The sequence below is a fragment of the Protopterus annectens genome, chromosome 11.part0 (assembly GCF_019279795.1).
Source record: "Protopterus annectens isolate FY-2018-M chromosome 11.part0, PAN1.0, whole genome shotgun sequence".
Taxonomy (NCBI): domain Eukaryota; kingdom Metazoa; phylum Chordata; order Ceratodontiformes; family Protopteridae; genus Protopterus; species Protopterus annectens.
The window spans coordinates 1218185151-1218209225 of NC_056745.1; the positions used below are offsets into that span (position 1 = coordinate 1218185151).

Sequence of the window (24075 nt, forward strand, 5' to 3'; positions counted from 1 at the left end):
CATCAAGGCTTCCTATGAGCATAACTCAACAGCAAAAATAGAAAAAAAAACCAACCTGTTAATCAGTGGCCCTAGCGCCCTTACAAACCTAGCCATATTTATCCTGAGTTGCCCCAATTGTTGGTGGTTAGGTGAATAAAATTCACAGAAGTAAAGGTCTATGGTGGTTAATAATGACTTCCTCTATCCAGGAGGGAAATGGGCCCCACCCCAAGGGTGAATTTGCGGTCAGCCATCCATTGATCTAGGTTGCATTTGAAGATGGTCAGGGAGGGGCTCTGTTTCAAATAAATTGGAAGCTTGTTCCAGACAAGTGGCAGTCTCTGGGAGATGTAGCTATATCTCCAGAATGACCTGTTCATGTCAGAGGCTAGGTTAAGATCCCTGGAGTGAGTGGTCCTCGTGCAGTTTGATTTACGAATGTGTAGCATTTCCCTCAGGGCCTGGTCAGACATTGCCCTATAAGCCAGGCACAGGTCACACCTTAGTAACCTGTAGGAGAGAGAATACAGTGACAGAGCTCTAAGTCTTTCTGCATAAGACTTATTTTGTGTACAGTGCAATTTCTTGTTGAGAAACCTGTGTGGTCTCTCCAATTGTTGCAGGTTCCTGGTGAGGTGCATGCAAAGGGGAGCATTGTACTCAATTACTGGTCTGATTAGGGATGAGTATAATGGAATTATAACATCCTTAGATCTAGATGCAATGACTCTGTACACAAATTCTTAGTGTATGTGTATATACATGCATACATGCATATGTGTGTGTGTCACTCTGTGTGTGATGTATGTGTAGTGGATGATTGTTCTCTGACATAACCTGTAGCTTGTGTGAATAGCAAGAAGATATGTTTGTGGGTAATGGTGTGCGTGTGTGTGTGTGTGTGTGTGTGTGTGTGTGTGTGTGTGTGTGTGTGTGTGTGTGTGTGTGTGTGTCTATGTGCATGTATGCACCTGCATGTCTCTGGATGATTGTGAGTGAGAGCCAGAGTGTCTACGTAAGAGGTATGCCTGCGCATATGTGTGTGTGGTCTAATCTGTTTTACAGACTGGTTATTTAGATCAGAGCTATGACTTGTAACATGATCCTGATATACATAACCTTTTCTGTCTGACAGTACCTGAGGTAAGGTCATTAGAAAGCTATCAACTGGCAGTTAGTGCAGAGGATTAAGTATCTCGGCTGTTATTAAGTTGTTTCTTGTAGTCAAGCATAGGGTTTGCCTACTTCCAATTCCATTTGCTTACTGTGCAACTCTGTGCAAGTCTATTCACCATACAGTACTCTCAGGTTGAACCTGAAATGGGATACTTGTGTCCATTGGGCCTGCCTGGTTAACAAATGTATAAAAATCCTGCAGGTATCTGTATGAGTATTATATGCGTACAAGTATGTGTGTGACTGTATGGGGAAAGGTCTGCATCTGTGTGTCATGTGGTAGGACCAGTGCTTCTTTAAGGTGCACTCTGTCTGATGATACCCCAAGAGATTGATTAAAGTTCTTATTACTAAAGCTTTCCCCTCCAATTGAGTGCTTTTTCGTTGTGTGTTTCGACTTTAAATCTCAGTTTGTAAGACAGTGAAATGAATACCAAAGCTGGAAAGGCTTCTTAGCTATGCAATTCATAGTGGTGCCACTTTCTTGTCACAGGAGGTTGTGACTGAAGGTGAAGGTATACTTGTGAATCACAGAATGACACAGTACCACAAGTGCGCACATTAGTGCTGCATAAATTCAACTGCTGCACCATTTCCTTTCAATCATGTCTCGAATGTTTTACTGTTTATATATTGTATTTTTACTAAATCCCAGCTCATGGCTGAACAAGGTCTCTGGACCAGTCTGTTCACCCACTTAATAAATAGACAAATAAATGCCATCTGATATTTTCAAGTGAGACTGAAGCAAGGAGGAACATGGAGTGGTAGCTTTGTGTCTTAGGCTTTATCTACTGTCTCAAGCCTATTCCCAATGTTATTGCTTACTGTTGCATCAAACAGTTAGACAGACATATGCTGTGCACTGTCTGCTCTGTGAAGAGCCTGGAATATGTACCCTTAACGATTATGTGCATATAACTTGTACAGAGTCTGCTGTGGACATAATGCTTGTATATGAGGTATTATTTCACCAGGTCATGCTGTATCTTGGTATTGGGCCCTAATACACAGTCTCTAATGCCTAGAGTACCCCCAGTCTTTTGCTTTCAATCAGGATCTATCCCCTTCGGACCATATTGTGGCCGTTTAGAAAAAAATAATAGCAAAACAAAGAAATGCTAAAAAGTTCTGCAAAGGTAAAAATCAGATGCACTATTTAGAACTTTGCCAACAGAGTAAAACATTTCAATATCTTTATCAGAACAGATATTCATTGGAGAACAAGTTAGAAATGTAAGGGGAATTTCCATAATTCTCATCTTCCAGTTTTAACATGAATCAAAGTGTGTACAGTCTATAAGTATATCAGAGTCCATGGTTACATGCAAATACTAAAGGCATTTATATATGTGGACATCAACAAATTACTTTCTTGTTGGTGCTCTTGAGCTATTACAAACTTTCTTGTAACATGGTCAACTAGTCAGCTCTTGCCAGAAAGCATAATAATGAAAGAACACACATTTGGCAAAAAAGAATAAAATGGGTTGGGAGGGTGGCCGAACGGTTAAGATGTTTGCCTTACAAACACAAGGTGCAGGGTTTGAGTCTCACAAGGGATAATTGGCTAGGCTTAAAATGGCTAGCAAGGGCAGTTAGCTTAGTACTAATCTATGATCTATGATCACCTACTCTGGTACCACAAAATATTTAAACAAATGACAAAATATCACACAATGCAAATCCAAGTTATGTGTCTTTTATTTCCATTGTAGCTGCTTCACTATGTGAAAAATGTCCATTTTAAAGCACAGAATGGTGATGATATATTTTTTGATGCAAATGGTGACCCACCAGCTGTTTATGATCTGCTTCTGTGGCATATTAAATTGGATGAAACATTGCAGTATTTGGAGATTGGCCAATTTGATTTTAACGCTAAAGAAGTCCTTACCTTCAATAATACTGCCTTTGTTGTAGCATCTGGGAAAACAAAGGTGAGGAATTGATATCATTATGCCAAACAATAAAATTATAACATAAATGATATTCACATGCTTTTTACTTCATCAGCTGTCATAGATTATTAAGTGCCATATTCCAAATTCATTAATGCAGTTGTGTAACTGCCTAAGATATTCTGATAGGCCTTACAATGTTTTGAGAGAATATACAAATGAATGAAGGAGCTGAATATATCAGTAGGACAGAAGCAAAGTTACAAACGATGTAGCACACTTCTATTATTAATGGCTTCAATGACATACAAAAGTAAAAGTATGCTTCCCATAAAATTATGCAGCACAGATGCATCTTTGTTCTATGTTATGCTGCATTTATTGATTTCCAGCTTCACATAATGCCCCACTAGATACAATTATATATATACTTTATTTGCCAATTTAGTAAGGCTGCATGTGTGGCATTTAACCCCTAAGGAAATGGCAGGGCAAGTGCTATAGGATAAGCCCATGCTTTATGTGGAACTATCAAAAACCAAATGAGATTTTGGATATCATCCTGTAGCCAATACCCTGGAGTATATAACTGATTATTCAGTGCAATTCAAAAGGAAACAAAGTAAAATCAATTAGAGGGTTGTTGTAGGAGATACTGAACTCATATGACATGCTTTAATGAAGCTACAATATTTCACATCTCCATCATAATATGTATATTTCTATGTCCATTTTAAATCTGACTTTATAAGTTGTCTTTTCGCATGAGAAAAATAAGCCTAAACCATTTGTTACACTACATACACTAACAATATTTTCTGACTTTCAGTTTCCACGCTCTGCATGCAGTAAAAGCTGTTCACCTGGATACAGGAAAGTTATTCAGCAAGGGCTACCGGCCTGCTGCTTTGACTGTGCTGCGTGTTCATCTGGTGAGATTTCCAACCAGACAGGTACCCATGAAGTCTGTGCAATAAAAATAGCATGTCTGTTTAAGTTTATTGTTAAATTTGTCCAAGTAAAATATATTTATTTGCACTTCCTTTTTATAGTTACATTATACATAAAGAGAAGAGCACCCCTTAGACCTGATTTACATATATGATATGAAAGACCTATTTATATTTTCTTAGATAAGCAGAACCACAGCATGGTGTCAGCTGAGAAATCTAAAACACAGGACTGATCAGTGCTAGTGTTAACATTTTGGGGGCACCAGCAAATGTTAAGTTGGGGGCCCCCTAGGCACTTCCAGAGTAAGTATCACCCTCAGACACTCTGTCACTGCGACCCCTCCTAATCAACCTTTTAATTCATGCTACAAGCTTTTAGGAGTAGTAAAAAGAAAAAAAATGAATTGGGAACAAAAGAATGACTGTCCACACTAAATTAATAGTTAAGCGCTTTCATCTGATTTAATATAACAAACTTCTTCAGAGCTAACAAACAATCCCAAACGAACCATTTAAATACAAATACATTAATTGATCCAATCACAATTGTTTAACTAAATTAATCAGTTAATACACATTATTTAAAAGGGTATTGTCCAAAAATAATTCTGCAAACTAAAATAAACCCCCAGAAAAATGTAGACATTAATAATAAAGCCTGTCATTTAAAAGACACTTAACATTTAAGGTGCCAATTAATCCAGGAGCTTTGTCAGCATTGCCATCTCAATTCTTTGATTTCTAGAGCATTGTTATACCCTGTCACATATGGCAATGAATCAACATAATCCAAAACAAAAAATACAAATTTCTTAAAATTAACATATTCTAGAGCATGCTTAGCTAAAGCATTATTTAAATCTTTGCTTTTGATAGCTAAGCAATGCTCATAAATCTTTTTGTATAATGCTCTTATAGTTTTGTCAACATAAAAATTATAGCAGGTGGTACAAGAAGGTAAGTACAGTATTCCACAGCTTTCACAATTAAATCTACCTTTACTAGTCACCATTTTCCAAATATGGAGGAAAAAATACTTTTAGAGGAATCAATGAATTTACTTTGTCTACAATCATAACAGGGGTATGTACCCACTGGGCCACTGAATGCCTTATTTGCCCCATATTCCCCTATCTCTAATATAGACTTTACACTAGCTACTTTTTTATAAATATATAAATAAAGCCAAAGGGAAGGGGAACATTGGGAACAAAAAGAAGGGAAGTATTGGAAGAGATAGTCCCCATGTGTAAAATCTATAATTTAAGTGATTTAACTCTTAGTGTAGCTCAACACAAGGTATTGGAAAAAGGTTTTTCTTTTCTTCTCCCAGTCAAGACACCATTAATAGACACTGTTTTAGATTTCAAGCTTTAAGTTAGAAAATTAAATTTAAGCTATGCCTTTGATCGGATGGAACCAAGGGTCAACACTGAGTGTAAGAAGCCTAGCAATATTAATCCAAAACTGATGCCTACGTTAAATACATTTTATGAATTATGTGAGAATGATATTAGGTCTGTTTGTAACAATCATAAAATTGTCACAGCTAATAATAACAAGAAATGTTACTGTGATGGAATCCTTGAGAAATCTTAGAAATAATCAGCAATATCGGTTTATGAAAACTGATAAAGTGAATGGGCTAGTTATTATGAAAGTATCTATTAAACTAACATAAAAACATGTTGAATGATAAAAAGGGTTATAGATGCTCTGGGATGTACTTTAGAACATTTTCAAACCTTTTAATCCAGTGGTGCCCTAAACTAAAATGATGAGTAAGTAAAGAATTTCAGTCTTTTTTTATTTCTTTTTTGTCTTTTAAGGAAAGTATTAAATTGTACCCAAGGCTAAATGTTCAAATCTGACAAAATAGTAGCTCACAATAAACTAATAAGCTAATTGTGAGGATACACAGGTTTATCCCAGAATACTGCATGCATCCATAACTGCCCCCCCCAAAAATGACACTCACTACCTATGTATCCCACTGGTGCTACATTGGGATGAAAGCAGAGGTACAAATTGCCACAGTCATGTATTTTAAGTGGTCTGTTTTAGTAGGCCAACATTTTACTTAAGAAACACAAATAGGCGAAAAAAACTCTCAGAGCCACAAGAAATAAATGTTAGCCCTTTCGTTTACTGTCATAAGCAAACTTCTTCATACAAAGTACAGGCAACACTGCTTCATTAAATACAAACAATTAATTACATCACCAATAACTAAATTGAGTTCCATGCAAACATTTAAAGGGAAAAAGTAAAAAAAAAAATATATATATATATATATATATATATATATAAAGCTCAATAAACCCTTTCTACACATGGAATGCAGACTTTAACATGAACATCACAACTAAATATTAAACATTACATAATTTCCAAAAGTGCTTATAATACTTGCTAAAAGCCAACTTTTAAAAATTATAAATGTATCAATGTAATAAATAAAATAAATGCATAAACTAGAAAGTCAGAATTCATCTTTCAAGGGATTTCAGTTTAAGAATACATTTAATGGAAAGAAAGTCATTGAAGCCTGGGGGTGCATGTGCATTGAGCCTTAATTGCCAAGCCAACTCTTTCTCATCCAATCTTAAAGACCAGGGTCCACCCCTCCAATTCTCTCCTATTTTGTCAATGGCACAAAACAGAAATTCATGTGTAGGGAAAGACATTACATGCCTAGCCAACGCATTGTTCAAATTCAATTTATTCATGTCATGTCCTAGAGGAGCTAAATCCGCCCATAAGAACGCTGTTTAATCTTAGCCTTGCTACAGGATACGTCCCTGAACACTGGCGTACAGCTACAGTGGTCCCACTCCACAAAGGTGGCACCTCTACAGACCCTGGAAACTACCGCCCCATAAGCTTGACCAGCCTGGTCTGCAAAGCTATGGAAAGGATCATTACGGAACTCATAAACAAAGACATCGGGGACCTACAGACAATTGACCCTACCCAATTCGGCTTTGTAAAAGGCAGATCCTGTCTTTTAAACCTGGTGGATTTTTTGAAACATTCACTAGAGCCATCGATGAAGGCAAAGCAGTTCATACAGCCTACCTGGATCTGGCAAAAGCCTTCGACACAATACCCCACTCAGGCATCATAGACAAGCTCAACAGCTTAAATGTAAACCCATTTGTCACAAGATGGGTTGCAAACTGGCTAAAGGACAGAACCCACAAAGTCAGAATAGCTGGAGCTATGTCAGACTCTAAGCTAGTCACAAGTGGAGTCCCACAGGGCTCTGTCTTAGGACCCCTCTTGTTCGGCATTTATTTCTCAGATGTGCAGACAAACATAGGGGGGTTGTGGCTGACAATGTTCGCAGACAACTGCAAACTAGGCGCCATAGTCGACACTCCAGCTGACACATGCATCCTCCAGAAGGGCCTCACAGAAACAGATGACTGGTGCCAGAGTCATGGCCTTAAACTAAATGCCAAAAAATGTATAGTCATCCCCTTTGGAAAAAACAAAGTACCCACAAATTACCACATAGGTGGTAATCCATTAAGTACGGAAAAAGTAATCAGAGACCTGGGGACCCAAGTTGACAGTGACCTCTCATTTGACACCCACGTCACCAAAGTGGTTAGAAAGACCTTCTACCTTGCCCACCTTATCATGAAGGGATTCACATCCAGATCAAAGGATGTCATTGTACCCTTATATTCCTCCCTTATCAGGCCTATGATTGAGTACAATGCCCCCTTTGGTATGTACCTCATCTGGCACCTGCAGCAGCTGGAGAGACCCCAAAAGTACCTTACCAAGAGGATCAAGGGTCCCCAGCATTTGTCATATGCTGCCAGACTGAAAAAGCTCCAGCTCTATTCAGTAGCATACCGCCTGCTCAGAGGTGATCTGTGCCTTACGTACAAGGCCATGTCAAATTCAGAATTAATGGACATGCTCCACATCAAAAATTCCAAATCCATCAGAGCAACGAGAGCTAAAGATCTAAACCTCAGCACAAATATGAATAGGACATGCTGGAGGGACAGATTCATAACCCAGAGGCTTCCCGCACTCTGGAACAGGATACCTATCCATGTTAGGCAGAGCCCCTCACTGACTCTCTTCAAGAGAAACCTGGAAGAATGGATGGGTGATCGTAGGTTTACCCCGGGGGTCATCTCTATGTCATTGATAGATAGAGGCACAGTAAACTAAATTTAATTTAAATTGTACACTTTTGTATCATTACATGGGGTGGCGAAAGCCACATACACTTTGGCTAGGCTTACAAATGCCCTAGGGCAGATAGCCTAGTACTATACTATGAAACTATGAAATGTGCTCATAGAGTCTCTCTTTCAAACACCTTTCAGTCTTACCGACATAGAAAGCAGAACAACCCTGGCACAAAGCTAAATATACCACTTTGCTAGATTCACAATTAAATTTACTTTTCAAGTAAAACCTCTTGTTCTGAACAGTGAATGATTTAATCACATTCACATATTTGCAAGAACGACACCTCCCACATTTCACCATCTCACAATGAAATTAATTCATGACCATAAATCTTTCCAATTGGAGCTTCAAATTACAACCCTTTCTAAAATTAATTTTTGGTGGGTCACCCAACTTATTCCCAATACAAGGGTCCTCCAAAAGGAAGCACCAATTTTTATTTAAAATCACCTTTAATAATGGTGCATCCATTGAAAAGGTGGTAATGAAGCTGGTAATTATAGCCACGTCCGTACCAGGGACTTCAACTCTTAGGGTTGCTAAAGGGGAATCCCCCACAGAGGAATCAATACTAATTACATGTTCATCAGATTGAAAATGCAGGGGTTCAGACCTCTTATCATTGTGTGCATGAAAGTCAATCACCACACTGTTCTCAGGAAGTAGGGGTTTATAAATTCCCACTTTCCTTTTAAAGTGAACTTAATCCATCAACTGGGTAAAAAGGCCTGCAGGATATCCCCTTTTAGTGAACATTTTCATTAATAAATCACATTCCATCAAAAATTCAGACTCAAGTGAAAGCATCCTAGCAGCCCTCACTAATTGGCCCTTCACTACTGCTCTTTTCTGGTGGTAAGGATGTGAGCTTGAAAAATGTAGGAAGTCATTTGAATAAGTAGGCTTCCTAAAAATCCACGATAAATACCACTTATTAAACTGATCTTTGTATAAGTCAATGTCCAAGTAAGTGATATTATCACTACTGAATTCCCAAGTGAAATCCAGGAACCCAGTAAACTTGGTAATGCACTTGACAAAGTCCAATGCTAGTACAGAATCACCATTCCAGATGATAAAAATATCATCCAGGTACCGGGTGTACCATACCACCCTCTGTTTAAACATAGCATCTTTGAAGAGAAAAGTTCTCTCCCAGTGGGCCATAACCGTGTTAGCAAAGGTGGCTCCACAGGGTGAACCCATGGCTACACCCATTTTCTGTAAATAATATTCACGGTTACACATAAAATAATTATTTCTCAAGACCCAAGTCAAGCAAATATTCAATCAAGTTAATTTCTTTACCATCCACTTTTTTATCCAGCAAAAATTCCCTTACCCATTCACTACCTATCCCTTGAGGGATCGTAGTATATAAATCACGAACATCGATGGTGAGAAAGTTATAATCATCATGATAGGAATGGTTGGCAACAGAATCAAGAAAAGCCCAAGAGTCTTTACAAATATGCAATTCACCCCTAAGATGTTGTTTAAGTTTACTATCCACGACCTTAGCACAACCAAAGGTGATGGATTGTCTGCCATCAACAATTGGGTGCAGAGGTGGGTTTTCCAGATCCTTATGGATCTTTGGCAATCCGAAAATGACTGGTGCTAGTGGGCACACAATGCTTAAATAATTGTACATTTCCACACTAATGGAGCCCTCAATGAATAAGTCATTAATGAAGCCCCTAACATGCTGATAGGCTCCATTAATGATGTTTTAGGTACTTTCTCATAAGCCGGACTAGCCAACAATGTGCACATTCTCCTGTTATAATCAGTTTCATCAATAAAGATTAAACCGCTCCTTTTATCGGGTTTAATAATGCGGATGCCAGCAAATTTCACCCCGTCCAAAGCCTCTCTCTCACAAGATGACAAATTATTGAATAAATCATGATGCCTATTACTCAATACATTCCTAATGTCAATCTCACACACTTTTTCATACAACAAGACAGAATTATGCAATGGAGGATAATAAGTACTCGCCACTCTAAAATTATCGATCACATTGCCAGTGTTACCTAACAAAATGTTTAAGTTAAGCTTGCGAGTATAACTTTTAAGATCAATCAAAGTTTTCACAAAATCAGATCGAGCAGATGGTACAAAAGTTAAACCTCCCGCTAACACTTCAATTAATGTGTCGGAGGGAACAAAAGACAAATAATTAAAGATCTTAAAATCACCCAATTTGTTGTAAAAAAAATTGTACACCAGTCCCAAGTTTGTCATTCAAGAATCCATTTAACTGAATGCCGTCCCCTTCCGTTATCTCCTCCGCTTGTTCTGCTTCCTCCTCCATTGCCTTCCGTTTGCTCCGCCCCTTTGTTTGAATTGATGGTTGCTGTTGGCCCCGCGAAAATCCTGAGGGCCTGATTAGTCGTCAGAAGTAGTGGTCGGATGAACAGAATGCGCGGAATTCTGCTTATTCATGAGTCTTTCGCTTAGCCTCACGGGCAAGTTGTCATTGCTCGTATCATTAAAGGAACCACCAGAAATGATTTGTGATGCATGGTCATCATTATTACTAAACCCATGCCCACTCATATCGGCATCAGCCAAATTGTTCTGTTTGTTAATCGGTGGGGAGAGGTATGCCAAGCCATGCTTATAATCATATTTGTCCCTATTGAGCTTCTTAAACTTAATTGCTTTAAGTCTAGTTAGCGAAGACTCAGTGCTGCTGAATATCCGAGAATATTCAAAATGGTAACGGGAAAATTCATTATCAGCTTGTATAGCCAAATCCAAAGGGGTTAATTCAGTTTTAAGTTTTTCCAACTGAAAGCTGTAGTCCTTAATAAGGTGTTCTAGAAATTTGCATCCTTGCCAATCAAAAAGATGCAATAAATCAGCATGAAAAGATGAATTAGGAATTAGACCGGTCGGAAACTGCCACTGTCTCAAACCTTTCGGTACTTGTCGCCTATGCAAACATTCTTGCAAGTATTGGATTTCCAACTGTAATTTTTTACATTTTAAAAGTTTCTGATCAAATAACTTTAAGTTAGTAACAATAATGTTTTCCCCAGTCACTGCATTATCAGCTAACCCAGTTAAATGTCCATTTTCCAGGCAGAATTGCACAGAATTCTTAAGCCAGTTGCTCAAACAAGGAACCACACAACTTAAGTTGCCCGAAGTGGGTTGAGAACTCCCCGGTCATTGTGCCAAGTTAATGTTATTACTAGAAACAGTAGTCGGTGGTGATGTTGAACCAGGTTCAGTCAGGCTCAATGGAGAAACATTAATATGAGTGGATACCCTCCGATCCTGCAATCCTGGAGGCTGATTAGATGAACCAAAGCCAGATCAATAGTCACATGTCCAGCAATCTGATTAGACAAAGAATCCACTCGTTGGGTAAAACATTATATCAGCAAAGTAAGTTTCCCAATAGAATCAGTCTCTGACGCTGACTCAACACCCTCATTAGAAAACAAGGGTTGTGACCCAGGAGAAGAGTTGTTCGCCATGACAAACAACAAGAAAACCAAGTAAATTCAAACAAACCAAAGAAACACAAATAGGTGAAAAAAACTCTCAGAGCCACAAGAAATAAATGTTAGCACTTTAATTTACTGGCATAAGCAAACTTCTTCAGACAAAGTACAAGCAACACTGCTTCATTAAATACAAACAATTAATTACATCACCAACAACTAAATTGAGGTCCATGCCCATATTTTACTCAAAAATCTAAAGTGCCTTTATTACAAGAAGAGGCGCAACCTGTAATGAAGTTTAATTTTGCATTGACATAAAGTACCAAAGATTCCATCTTTTTTAAAGCACCTTTATTAAATTATCATTTAAGACCAAGGCGCACATGCATTAATAGAAAAGAAAACATACCATGTTAACATTTTTTTCATTTGCACACCTTATACATTACACTTCTGCCTTCCCTTAAAACTCACTCCCCTCCTGAACATTATTCAGCATGTATTTTTTCCCACAAATTCCATTAAGGTACCATCTTGGGATTTATTGCAAACATTACACCTAGCTCCCAGGGTAGTTGCCCCCTTTGATCTATCTTAGGTACACTACTGGTTCAGAGCATAGTTTGGCATTTTTTCTTAGTTTGTTAATGTAGCTAAAGAAGAATTTATGATTGTCCTTAGCTTGAGAAGCTAACATAAAGTTCATGGGTTGCTTTAATAGACCTAATAATATTTCTCAAGTGGTTTACTATCAAAAGATTGAAATTAATTTGGTCTACGTTCATTTGGTTGAAATCATTACATTGACAGGTCATAATATCAATGGCAAAATGACTACATTTAAATGGTCGACACACACCTCAAACTAACTCTAGTGTTTTTACAGGGGGGGCTGCACCCCCAACACCCCTGCTACTTATATATTACAACTCCAGCATCGCACAACAGTGCTGACAAGGATAAAACCTTGCCTGTCTGTCAACCAAATGAACTACTTAATATTAATTAGTCGACTAAATGTGTCGACCAAATGAACGTTAGACCAAATGAATTTCAACCTTTTGATAGTAAATCTTTCTCAAGTTTTTATTCAAGCTTCTGATGCTATCCTTGATATGATTGCCTTTTGACCAGCCATATACTTTAAGGACTTGTTTTATTGTCAAGTTTACTTATATTTGTGGACCAACAGAATATTTTGTTTTTAAATTTCCCATTAAATTTAGATGTGTCTGAGACTGTTAGTTCTATACATTTAGCAAAGTGGGGATCAAACTCGTTTGTGAAGTTACCTGCGACAAAAATTGCTTGGGGTGAAGCTTCTATAACTGAATTTTGAAATTTTGTCATACAAGTTGATGACATTAGTACATCTAAAATCCTTGAATTCTTAGATATTGGTTCATTGATTGATAGATTAATAATAGATTGTCGAGCCCATGGACAATGACAATTTGGCAATACAGGATGACTCTGGCAAGCACTTCAGTGAAGGATAGGGGAATGGAATGCAAAACTGTGGCATGAAACTCAGTACAAATAATATAGTCATAAATAATGGGAGCAAATAGGGAAATCAGAAGAAGCTGAGACTTGAAATAGAAGGGAAAATAGTGGAACAGGTGAACAGCTTCAAGTATCTGGGATGGGGGATTGAGGAGAAGAGAAGTCTGAATGATGAGGTCAAAGCTAGAATCAGAGAGGTTGCAGCCAATTATCACAATGTCAGGGGTAGTATATAACAGAAGAAGGACAAAGAAGCTGAAACGTAAGTTGTAGAAAACACTGATGTGACCAGTACAGCAACCTGGACAGACCAGCTGAGGAAGCTAGAGGAGATGAACATGAAGTGCCTGAGACAGGTGGTAGGATGCACACTGTGGGACAGAAGAAATGAGAACATCAGAGCAGAGCAGAAGCTAAAGTAGCTCCAATGGCAGAGTAGGTCAAAGAGAACAGATTATAGTGGTTTGGGTACATGTGCAAAAAAGAAGACAAGCAGGTGAGGAAGATTTGGGACAGAAAGGAAGAAGGCAAGAGGAAACGAGGGCATCTAGCAAATAAGTGGATAGATTGTATGAAAGAAGACCTGCAACAGTCAGCCATGACTATCAAAGAAGGGAGGAAGGTGGCTTTGAATCAAGAGAAATGGTGACAGTTGACATGACACCTCAAGCTCATGTAGAAAATGGGAAAAAAGGATGCTGATGATGATATGATCCAGGGGACGATTTGCAACTCTGTTAAATGATCCCACACTGTATTTATCAAGACATAGCTTATTTCAAGACCCCCCAAAAGGGTGAATTACTTTGGACATAGTTTCAGTTTCAATGGGTTTAGAGAATTTGAAGGTTCAGATCACTGATTCATGATCTAGCTTAACTAGAGAAGGATACGCCAGAGGAATAGTATTCAAAGAAGCTATATTCTTAAGAACCAGGTCAAAAGTTCTATGTTCTCCAGTGTGTTTGTTAACAATCTGTTCTAAGGAGTTTTTATTTATTAAATCTAGGAAGTTTTAGGCATATTCTACATTGGAGGTGCAATTAATCCAGATTATTGAGAAATAGTTGAAGTCTTCAAAAATAATACGATTGTTGTTTATAAGAAATTCATCAAGTACATTAAAGAACCTTACATGATTTTCAGGGGACATAGAAAATGTTCTGTAGTAGTTTATAAACTCATAATCAGTCCAGTTTAGTGTAATATAAAGCTCATTAAGTACCGATTGTGGGTCTCTGGAATTCTAACATAGTCGTCAATTAAAAAGTTAGACCAATAGAAACTGATTATAGAATGATCAACAACCATGCTGCATGATAGTTTTATTTAAGGAAGAAAGTACTTGTATTTGCTAAATAGATCTGACTGGCTTCAGCTGGCACATTATAAATGTAGCACAGAGCATCCCTCACCAAAGCCACCAACAAAGGTAGTAAGGCAAATTCACAAATGCAGGTATCTTTACAAGCAAAAGGAACACATTAAAATTGCTCTGTGAGTCAGAAACAATTAGATTTACTATGGATAATTGTGTCATTTTACTGACACGATTAAGCAAGGATGAAAGATTTAAAACCTTGGAAGGTGGCAACTCAATAAAGAGACACTGTCATAGAGAAAATACACATTTTATAAGTGGATATGCCCCCTCCTCCTGGAGCTCCAGTGTGGGAGAAATCCCCATGCCTGAATATTTATTTAATTATATGTGTGTGTGTGTGTCTATATATATATATATATATATATGGGTCCCCTTCATATAAACAAAATCCGACTTAACCGACTTTCATAACATCGAGCCAAGAACACTGAATGTCCAAAACACCGACCGCTCAGAACACTGACATGTAACTAAATATAAGTCACTGCTTGGCCAGCATGTTGATGTTTGCCCCTGACCTCCACGGTAGTGCAATCTTAGAGTTAGTATATTTAGTTAGGGGAGTGTGAGGGCAAAGACCCCCATGTGGGTGAGTTTTCTTTGCTTCCATTTCAATTTGTTTGTCAGGTTGGCCAGTGGCTTGCTTACTTTTAGTTAAATGTCGGTGTTCCGAGCGGTCAGTGTTTTGGACTTTTGGTGTTCTCGGCTTGGGATTTTGTTTATTTGAAGTAGACCCATATATCTACACACACACACACACACACACACACACACACACACACACACACACACACACACACACACACACACACACACACACACACACACACACACACACACACACACACATATATATATATATATATATATATATATATACATATCTACACACACACACACACACACACACACACACACACACACACACACACACACACACACACACACACACACACACACACACACACACACATCTATATCTTCATAAGCCCACAGTCTTGAAAATCATAATCATGAGACCATAATATCAGGGGTAAAAAAATGATTAAGACCACAATGTCTAAATATTTTGAATAATGAATCTCTCTACCTCTGTCAACCTGGAAAACAGTGCTAACATCTTCCAAGGGGACAAGTCCAGGAATCTGATATTGTTATCTTCAGCATTTTGGTCTTTCGATAGTATGGTCTTGGGATTATGATTTTCAAGACTGTGGGCTTCAAGATTGTGACAGAAACCATATACAGATACTAATTTTAAGGCCATAGAAACTCATAAACGATGGAGAAAGTGAGAAAATAAACATAAAAATTCCTTCATTTCCCTGACTCAGACACGATACTCAGTCTGGGACCTAGCCATTGCTAATATCCTAAAACAATCATTGCAACCTAGAATCCTTCCATTTCCAATATTCTGAGTGTCTCTTAGTTGGATGATGACAAACAACAGTGTTTCCAAAAATAAGATCTCAGGCAACCCCCAAGAAAATAGTTTCCAACAATGAGGAAAATTACTGCTTTTATAGACTAATAAAATAAGCCATAATCGCTCCATGAGTTAAGAATTAGATTTCTAATCAAGTCCCAACAAAAGCTCCAGTTGCTCCAGCAGTCAGAATTGATTTTCCAAACAAGTCCTAACAAAATAGTTCCTATCAAACTACAGGATAATTAAAATACAAGTGATGGGAAAAATATAGAAAAGCCATGCTGGCTCACTAACAGAAAACACAAAAACAGTGGAACACAGACATGGTGTAATATCTTTTTTTGGACCCTCATAGATTTTGCAATTACTCGAGCATGAGCCCGTTGTCAGGAGTTATTAAGTTGCTGATATTAAATACAGTGTTTAAATATCCACTTGCATCTAGCAAGTGAAGCACATCATTTATTTCCAATTGACTAAAAAAGAAATCATGAAAAATGCTAGTTTGGAAAAAATGTACTGCTTGGGCTATCTCAGAGATGGATGTTATGTGTAATTATCAGTTGCAAGAACCGAACAGATAAAGTCAAAAACACAAACTGAAAATGTCAGTAGTTGAAGAGACTACCTGCAAGTTGTAGACCTAGGTTCTGCAATGGCCTAGGTAACTGTAGGCTGACTAAGGTTTGGAGGATTGAAAAGTCCTTCCCTCTTCCTCTCCAGCAGAGAGAAGATGGCGGTAGTCTCTGCTAGTAGGTTCCTTCTAGAACAAGGATGTTCCTAGACACTATGGATTTACTAAGTGTTAGACTGAGAGTTTTCAGTTTATTCTTAGTGAGTTCACTATAGTACACTAAGGTAGAATTATAGGCCTGAAAATATAGAGTCAGACTTGTGTTTTCATGCAATCATTCAGTTTCAGGGAAAGACATTTAGTAGAAAGGAAAAGGTAATCTTGCTGGCTAAGCATGAGATGTGCAGAAATAACAGTTTGCAGGGAAAGCTACAGAATGTGCCCTTTTCAAGGGAAAGATATGTGTACTTGCAATGGAATGCTGGATAAAGAAAATACAGTTAGGCACTGTGAGGCACATGCAAGACAAGGCTTGAAAATCAAGGCTAAAGAGGCATATAAAACATTACAGGGTTTTGGTATTATTAGGAAATACTTCAAACACAGTCAGTTGCATCGGTTAAGTTAGTTTTTGGACTGATATTCAAAATGTCTTTGCTATATAGACACTTGAGCCTGAGTACAAAAGTCAGTTCAAATTTCCAGCATTAATCAGAATATATGTGCAGAAACTTCTGATATATTTTTTAGCACTGTTATATTTATCAGCTCTGTTGCTGTTATCCAACATTCCAGAATTTCTACAGACTGTTATTGTTTATCAGCACTGTTATTATAGGTTCATAGGTGTTTACTAGGCTAACAACTACAAGGGCAATTTTAAGCCTAAACATGCATCCCAAATCTCTGACAAGTTCAGATACCCTTGATAAGTGTAAGCAGGGGCTTTGGAGGAGAAACATTTACAAGCAGGGGCCTGGGAGATGAACCATTTACAGGTTGACTGTCTCCATTAGAGACACAGGTGCTACACCAGGGATGAATGTCCTGTTCTCCATCCAATTGTCCAAGTTGCACTTGAATTGGGTTGGGGAGGAACTCTGCTTCACATGGATGGGGAGTCTGTTCCATAAATGGGGTATTCTCTGGGATACATACCTGTCTCTCCAGCAGGTCCTATTTATATTACAGACAAGGTTTAAGTCTTTAGAATATAAGACTTGTGCGACTTATGAGTCTGTAATTTCCAGGGTCTGTAGATGGCCTACCTTTGTGCAGAGGGATGACTGTTGCTGTTCTCCATTCATAAGGCATGAAGCCTGTTTGGAGGCTACAGTTAAATAGTAATTCCAGAGGCCCAGATAGGTCATGTTTCATGCTATTTAGAAGACATCCTGAGATATTGTCTGGACCCATTGATGCAGTGTTCTTGGCATTAGAAAGAGCATTAAGGACCTGTTCCATAGTGATAGCAGGGGGAGTTATATTTGATGGTATTTCCTGAGGGAAGGTTGCGGGGATAGAAAGGTATAAAGTTGGAGCTGAATTTATCATCCAGTAGGTTTGCTGTATCTTTTGACTCAGTATGGGTGGCTCCATTCACAATGAACTCTGTACACAATTGTGTATTGCCTTGAAGGATGCAGACATAGCTAAATAATGCCTTGTGGTTGTCCTTGGCCTGGGAAGCCAAATTTACTTCAAATATGGCTTTGGTAGACTTTACTTGTCCTCTGGGTTCTTTGTTTAGTTTGATGAGAGTGCTTTTATCTTGCTGGGTGCTGTATCTCCTAATTTATGCCATGATTTCCTTCCTTCTGTTATACAGCCTATTGATTTTGTGATTCCACCACGGTGGCTTGTTTTTTGAGTTAGTTTTGTACTTCTTCCTGGTGGGCACAGCTGCCGCTGTGCCACTATTAACATGCTTGTACGGGGTTTCTGTGAACAGTTCTGCATAGGATGCAGTGTTCTCAGGGTTTATGGGGGCTTGAAATGTTGCTTTTTTCAGGTTATCACTTAATAGCTGGAGGTTAGCCTTAGAGTAGTGTCTGAATATTCCAGGTTTATCTAGGGGTCCCAGTTTTGTTTTTACTTTAAAGGGGACCATTTTGTGGTCTGCTCTTCCCAGGGAAGATATCACAGAACAGGATGTGCAACACTCTCCAATATTAACGAGGACCAGATTCAGTATGTTTGCACCCCCTGGTTGGTGTATTGACTATCTGGTCCAGGGAGGTTATAGTTACAAAATCCACAAATCTCTGTGCTTGTACATTTGGTGTCATATAGGATTCCCAGTTAACAGTGGCATAATGAAAGTCACCCATAAATATGGCATTAGGTTGGAAGGTTAGTGTTGCTATAAGTTTAAATACATGGTATGGGTTTCCTGGGTGATAGAGGGGGACCTATAGCTTGCAAGGAAGTAGTATTGGATTTTGCTTAAGGTGATTTGAACATGGAACAGCTCAAGTGCATTGTCCCGTTTGACCAGCCTTGGGGTATATTTATTTTTTTTATGTAAACAGAGACACCTCCACCTTTATTCCCTGCCTGTGTAGTAGCTGGTTTAAATGTGTGGCAAGCATTAAACCCTTGCACTGCTGGTGTGCTCTCCATGGCTTTAAACCATATTTCAGTGACTGCACAGACATCAGCATTCTCTAGGGTGAAGAGAGCTTCTGGGTAGTAAAGTTTTTTGTACTTTCAGTTTGGTATTGCTTAAAAAAGGCACTATGGGGGAAGATAATGTTTTAGCTCGTATTTGAAAGCCTAGAGGGGAGAGGTGCAGACCATCCCTGGCAAAGCAGCATGGTCTGTTGACCATCTCCTTCCATACTGACAAATATTGCATCCCCTTAGTGAAACTAGAAACTAAGCCAATTATTAAAGTCAATCATCTTTTGTTCGTATTGTGGCATCACCTTGGAGAAGGTAAAATGCTGCTCAGTGATAGTCTCATACCAGCCTGAGACACATATTCTGAGAACTCCACGATGTCTCTCTTTATATAGTCTAGGGAGGTACATCTCAGGGTATTTACTCCCACATGGACTATGACTAAGTCATCCTGGTACTTGTGGTCCAATGACCTGAGTGCATGTGTAATGTGGAGGATCCTAGCCCCTGATAAGCCACTGACCGTGAGTTTCTCCTTACTCAGCCTGGTGAGAGGTACATCAGTGTGTCTCTTGATGGAGTCTCCAATGACTAGAATGTTGGATTGTGTGGTGGCTTGTCTTATGGGCTTAGAGGTAGTGGCTCCATGAGATGTAGCTCTATGTGTTGATGTGGGTGTTGTTTTGAAAGAGTGCATTTGGAGCTGCTGAGGGTATTTGTTATATGTTTTTCATCTATGAGATCCTTGTGGTTTAGGAAGGTTACATTTACGTGCCTCAGCATATGTGGGCCTATATGCCTGCTTTGAATTGTGCATTATGGGTGCAGTGTGTGCGCTACTGACAACCTTACTGACATGAGGATTACTTTTACGTGAGAGCTTTGTCTCCATTGACATTGCATAAATACATCTCTCACATACCATATCAGTTTGTTTGAGAATTAACTGGTTGCCAGTAAAGATGTGACGATTTCTACATTGCCTAAGGATGCCCATATCCACCACGCTGGTGAAGTAGATAGTGAGAAAGTTCATATCCATGGCAACAGACCCTTTTTTATTGATTAGAAAGTTGGAGTGAAAATATAAAGCAATGTCAGGAGTACCTGGTTTGCAACTCTGGGGACAGTGCTTGTCACTGAAAACTAGTTGTCCTGTGTGAAACTAGGTATTGGAGAAATTTCAGCTGTGCATTTACAGGAAAATGTCACTTAGGGTGTTTGAATCTGTACAGGTCAATGCCAAACACTTGTGGGGGAAGTAATATATAGACCCTAAACATTTAAGGATAACGTTTTTAGGCAGATATTCTGAAGTTGCAAACAAATCAAGCAGTACTTACTTAAAACAAAGAACTGATGAAAAGAGGGAAGTGGCATGAATGGCTACTTCCAGGCTACTACTAGTGCTGGTCTCACGACAGCTTCACTCTGCTGGGGTACAATGTTCCTTTGTTTCTTCTCTAATCCCAAGATGAGTACTGAAAGGCACAATGTGGGCTCTGCAATAACTGGTGGTCTTGCAGTAGATGTTTAAAGGTAACATAAAAAATGGGTTAATATCCTAAACATTAAAATGTGCACTAAGCAGTTAGATATGAATGTGGGTAAATTAAGTTTTAGCTGTCTAAGCAGACAGCCACTAATTTTAAAACAGCAAGAGAGATATTGAAAGGGGGTGGGAACTTTTGCATTCTGGTTCAATGGAATACAGTGTGATGGCCAATAAAATTAAATAGTTGAATGGGAGTGATTTCACAAAATGAGAACTTTGTGCTTACTCACACCAGCCAGTGAAAGGTGAGAGTGAAGGATATATGTGGTCAAATTAACATAAAGGCCAGGCAACTAGAAAGACAATTGTTTTTAACAACACAGGAGCAACAGGGTGGGAGGCTGGGGAAAAAAATTCTGTGTGACTCACAAGAGACACAGCTGTGGTTTCTTTCCAAGTTATAATATGCAATTAAGAACAGAATACAAGTAAAACACAGTGTAAAGAAAACAAATCACAGTATACAAAATTGAAAAAAAGCAATGAAGTAATACAAAATACAAGAAATCAAAAGCAAACTAACCTTTCCCACACAGCAAGCTGTGACAGAGCCCGGGTAAGCTTTTCCAGTAAAGCTGGACACAGTTTTTGGATACTGTTAACATCCAATAAAGCATTCTTAACTGAACTACAGCATTTGCAGAATTCATTCTGAAAAGTACAAACAGACTTGGCCCATAAAGGAGAGACTGTCGCCTGTTCAGCACAAGTTTGGGTAGTTAACAGGTAAAGACATTCGTTCCACTCCCATTTCAGTTGTTTTCGGTTAATTCTTATATAATACAGTCTTATCAGTTCTTACACTGATATATCATAAAAAAGGCATAATTCCTTAAAGCTGTCCTAATCAGTAGAATGTAATCATACCCTTAGATCATTCTAGGCACTGAACACAACAGAGTACAGAGGTGTGAAAAAAAAATTGTCCCAGCTGAGCTATAATGTCTCCTGCTGTAAAATCTAATTATTACCACCATCCTGGCCCCATTAATAAAATTGCTGAGAGGGTAATTCCAACTGTAAACCAAGTTCTGTTGTGGGAGACAGTATCTAAAATTCTGAGTGTTGAGTTTGCATCTCCACCACAAACTCTAAATCACAAAAAGAAAAATACATGAGTAAGAGGAAGTGAGATCATATATCTGTCTAGCTCAGCAAGGATTTCCCCATTTTGGTAAATAACTTGGCAAGGTTTCTCCTTAGTAGAGCATGGCAAGGTTTTTCCCTATAACTGACTTATTTACAAATTAGTAGAACTGTCCTGTACAACAAAATTAAATTATAGTAATTAATAAAGATATCGTTGAATAAGCTGAGATAAACAGTATTTCTACATTTAGTGACTTCACAGTGCTTTTACAATATTAAAAGTCACAGTCCCTCTGTTCATATTATCCTGATTCTGCCACCCTTGCTTGGTCCACAGTACACAGAACTACCTTCTGTGTCACTATCAGGTGTGACTCACACTGATCTCATGTTTTCTTCAGTTCTTAAAATTGAATATGTGTGCTTAAAACTTCTAGCCTCTATCTGGATTACTCCTTCCTTGAATACAGGCTACTTCTAACTCCCCATTTAAATAAGGTGAGCATTACAAAGCACCTCCTCCTCCCTTTTTACCCAACATTATAACAAGACCATTCCTGATGTCATATTATTATTACCTTATTAAAAACAACATGGTTACACCCAAACATCAAAAGGGAGTCCAGAGGTTAATCAACAAATTATTGTTGTCACTTAGAACTGCTATAATTTCAAATACAAAAGTGAGATAGTCATTGAAATATGAGGCTTTGCAGGACACTCGGTACCCTCATCTGGTATATAATTTACTTGTTTTCTCAAATATGACTCCTTGTTCTCGACTATGTGTTCTTTGTATTGCATCATATTATTACAGAACATTTTAGTTGGCTTCATTATACAATTCATAAGACCTGAATTGTGTGCATCAGTGTATCAGTAGTACTGCATTTGCAGTTATCAGAAAATAGATACCAAGTCCTACTCTCTTGTATCTTGGATTATTTCTTTTACTTTGGGAATCTTGGACTTCCATCCAGGATGAAACAAGAGGGTAAAATCCCCCTGCAAAACATGTCTAAACATTTGAAAATGAGTTTTTTTTTTTTCTTGTTTTTGAATCACACTTTATTTTTTGAAATGTCAGTGATAGATTGTCCTATAAAGGCACACTATTTTGTGATTCAGCTGCATTGCCTTTAATTACTAACCATACATTTTATTTTCATACACTCTGCATATATCTTCTTTTTTATTATTTTTATCTTCTTTTTTAAACATTTTAAGCTAATATGTAGTAAAATGTTATGCCTTGCCTATAGAGGAGAACTGCACTTAAGATATCTAATGTTAAATTTAATGTTTTTATTTCAGATTCAAATGACTGTTTTACATACACAGCAGCTTACTGGCCTAATGAACAGCGAGATGCTTGTATCCAAAAAGTAATATATTTTCTAGCATTTGATGAACCCTTGGGGACAACTTTGGCTGTACTGTCTACATTTATTGCATTTATACCTGCTGCCATTCTGTTAATTTTTATAAGAAGTAAAAATACTCCAATTGTAAAAGCGAACAACCGAGAGCTTAGCTATCTTCTTCTATTTGCTCTTATCCTCTGCTTTCTTTGTTCCTTACTGTTCATTGGACAGCCAACAACCATAACTTGTCTTCTTCGCCAGGTCATTTTTGGAATTAGTTTTGCTCTCTGTGTCTCATGTGTTCTAGCAAAAACAATGATGGTTATCATAGCATTCAGAGCCACAAACCCAAACAGTAACCTGAGACAGTGGGTGGGGCCTAGATTACCCTCTATTGTTGTGTTCACCTGTACTTTACTTCAAGTTGTGATTTGCTCTGCTTGGTTGGCTAGCACACCGCCATTTCCAGAACACAACATGACATCTCAGAATGGGATTATCATCCTCGAATGCAATGAAGGATCCAATGTGGCTTTCTGGTTCATGTTGAGTTATATGGGACTTTTGGCTGTAGCTAGCTTTGCTATGGCCTTTCTGTCTCGGAACCTACCTGATAGCTTTAATGAAGCCAAGTTTATCACATTCAGTATGTTGGTCTTTCTCAGTGTCTGGCTGTCATTTATACCAGCATACCTGAGTACAAAAGGCAAGTTCTTGGTAGCTGTAGAAATATTTGCAATAATATCATCAAGTGCAGGTTTGCTTACTTGCATTTTCATTCCTAAATGCATAATTATACTGTTGCAGCCTGAAAATAACAGCAGAGATTATTTAATGAAAAGGGGTAATAAATAA

General features: G+C 38.2%; 1 protein-coding gene across 1 annotated transcript in view; it reads left to right on the forward strand.

Moving 5' to 3' along the window:
- Window positions 1–24075, forward strand: part of LOC122815043 (vomeronasal type-2 receptor 26-like) — a 36934-nt gene extending 12859 nt beyond the window's left edge. The window contains exons 2-4 of the mRNA XM_044087291.1: window positions 2877–3098; window positions 3889–4012; window positions 23171–24075. Of these exons, the coding sequence (XP_043943226.1) occupies window positions 2877–3098; window positions 3889–4012; window positions 23171–24075 (1251 nt within the window). The remainder of the gene's footprint in view (window positions 1–2876; window positions 3099–3888; window positions 4013–23170) is intronic.